Source organism: Dama dama, chromosome X, assembly GCF_033118175.1.
Source record: "Dama dama isolate Ldn47 chromosome X, ASM3311817v1, whole genome shotgun sequence".
Taxonomy (NCBI): Eukaryota; Metazoa; Chordata; class Mammalia; order Artiodactyla; family Cervidae; genus Dama; species Dama dama.
The window spans coordinates 90306088-90308486 of record NC_083714.1 but is presented as its reverse complement, the minus strand read 5'-3'; the positions used below and the strand labels follow the sequence as shown (position 1 = coordinate 90308486).

At 44.6% G+C, this 2399-nt stretch overlaps 1 protein-coding gene across 1 annotated transcript; it reads right to left on the bottom strand.

Moving 5' to 3' along the window:
- Positions 1-469: 469 nt before the first annotated feature.
- Positions 470-1754, bottom strand: LOC133051689 (glyceraldehyde-3-phosphate dehydrogenase-like). Its single transcript, XM_061136283.1, has one exon. It carries the CDS (start codon positions 1686-1688, stop codon positions 687-689), a length of 1002 nt encoding a protein of 333 aa, XP_060992266.1. The 5' UTR covers positions 1689-1754; the 3' UTR covers positions 470-686.
- Positions 1755-2399: the final 645 nt, after the last annotated feature.

Here is a 2399-nt window from a genome sequence, read left to right as displayed (position 1 = left end):
AATGTCCAATTGTCTAGGTTGTTCAATTTCTTGCCACACAATTGTTCATAATATTCTCATATAATCCTGTTTGTTTCTGTGGCATTGGTTGTAATATTCCCTCTTTTATTTCTGATTTTAGTTATTTTAGTCTATTTTTCTTAGTTAATCTAGCTAAGCATTTGTCAGTTTTGTTGATCTTTAAAAAAACTAAATCTTAGTTCTGTTGATTTTTTCTGTTTTCTTTCTTATTCTTTATTTATTTTATCTTTCCTTTAATCTTTATTATTTCTTTCCTCTGCTAGCTTTGGGTTTAGTTTGTTCTTTTTCTAGCTCCTTGAGGTATAAAATTATGTCTTTGATTTGTGATCTTTCTTCATTTTTTAATGTATACATTTACAGTTATAAACTCCCAGCATTGCTTTCACTGTACCCCATAACTTTTGGCATGTTGTGTTTTCATTTTTTCTGTCTCAAGGTATTTTCTTTCTTTTTTTTTTTCTGGGTCTAGGGTACTTTTATTGATGGTACACGACAAGGCAGGGCTCCCTAAGCCCCTCCCCTTCCTCAGGGCCTTGGGGATGGAAACTGTGGAGGTCGGGAGATTCTCAGTGTGGTGGAGGATCGAGGTGGGGCAAGGACTCCCCAGCAGCTGAGGAACTCTCTCTTCCTTTCGTGCTCCTGCTGGGGCTGGGGGTCCGGGGACCTTACTCCTTGGAGGGCATGTGGACCATCAGGTCCATCACCCTGTTGGTGTAGCCGAATTCATTGTCGTACCAGGAAATGAGCTTGACAAAGTGGTCATTAAGGGCAATACCAGCTCCAGCATCGAAGGTAGAAGAGTGAGTGTCGCTGTTGAAGTCGCAGGAGACAACCTGGTCCTCAGTGTAGCCTAGAATGCCCTTCAGAGGGCCCTCTGACGCCTGCTTCACCACCTTCTTGATCTCATCATACTTGGCAGGTTTCTCCAGGCGGCAGGTCAGATCCACAACGGACACGTTGGGGGTAGGCACACGGAAGGCCATGCCAGTGAGCTTCCCGTTGAGCTCAGGGATGACCTTGCCCATGGCCTTGGCAGCGCCAGTAGAAGCAGGGATGATGTTCTGGGCAGCCCCTCGGCCATCACGCCACAGCTTCCCAGAGGGGCCATCCACGATCTTCTGGGTGGCAGTGATGGCATGGACGGTGGTCATGAGTCCCTCCACGATGCCGAAGTGATCATGAATGACCTTGGCCAGGGGGGCCAAGCAGTTGGTGGTGCAGGAGGCATTGCTGACAATCTTGAGGGTGTTGTTATACTTCTCGTGGTTCACGCCCATCACAAACATGGGGGCATCAGCAGAAGGCGCAGAGATGATGACCCTCTTGGCGCCACCCTTCAAGTGAGCCCCAGCCTTCTCCATGGTAGTGAAGACCCCAGTGGACTCCACCACGTACTCAGCACCAGCATCACCCCACTTGATGTTGGCGGGATCTCGCTCCTGGAAGATGGTGATGGCCTTTCCATTGATGACGAGCTTCCCGTTCTCCGCCTTGACTGTGCCATGGAACTTGCCGTGGGTGGAATCATACTGGAACATGTAGACCATGTAGTGAAGGTCAATGAAGGGGTCATTGATGGCGACGATGTCCACTTTGCCAGAATTAAAAGCAGCCCTGGTGACCAGGCGCCCGATGCGGCCGAATCCGTTCACTCCGACCTTCACCATCTTGTCTCAGAGATGCGGCTGGCACAGCATGAAAGTTACGGCTATCTGTCGAACGGGCAGGAGCAGAGAGCCTCAAGGTATTTTCTAATTTCCCCTGTGACTTCTTTTCTGACCCACTGATTGTTTAAGAGTGTGTTGTTAAATATTCATATGTTTGTGGATTTTCCCACCTTCCCTGTGTTACTGTTTTCTGGTTTCATTTACTGTGATTGGAAAAGATACTGTGTGTGATTTCAGTTTTCTTGAAGTTGTTAAGGCTTGTTTTGTGGCTTAACATGTAGTTTATAACGGAGAATGTTCCATTTATACAGGAGGATGTGTATCTCACTGTTGTTGAGTGGAGTGTTCTGCATATGTTTTTAAGTTCAGTTGGTCTATAGCATTGTCAGGTCTTCTATTTGCTTGTTGATCTACTGTCTGGTTGTTTTATCCATTATTGAAAGTGGGATATCAAAGTTTCCTACTATTATTGTGCTGCAATGTATTTCTCCCTTCAATTATGTCAAAATTTGTTTCCTATATTTAAGAGCTCTGAGGTTTGGTGCCTAAATTTGTGTAATTGTTATATCTTGTTGATGAATTGACCCTTTTAGCATTATTTAATGCTTGGTCACTTGTTATTGTTTTTGATTTATAATCCATTTTATCTGAATTTGTATAGTCACTCCTACTCTATTTTTGCATGGAAAATCTGTTTCCATTCTTTCATTT

Excerpts from the sequence above, each read along its gene's own strand:
- LOC133051689 (XM_061136283.1), bottom strand. The coding sequence starts at position 1,688 with ATGGTGAAGGTCGGAGTGAACGGATTCGGCCGCATCGGGCGCCTGGTC.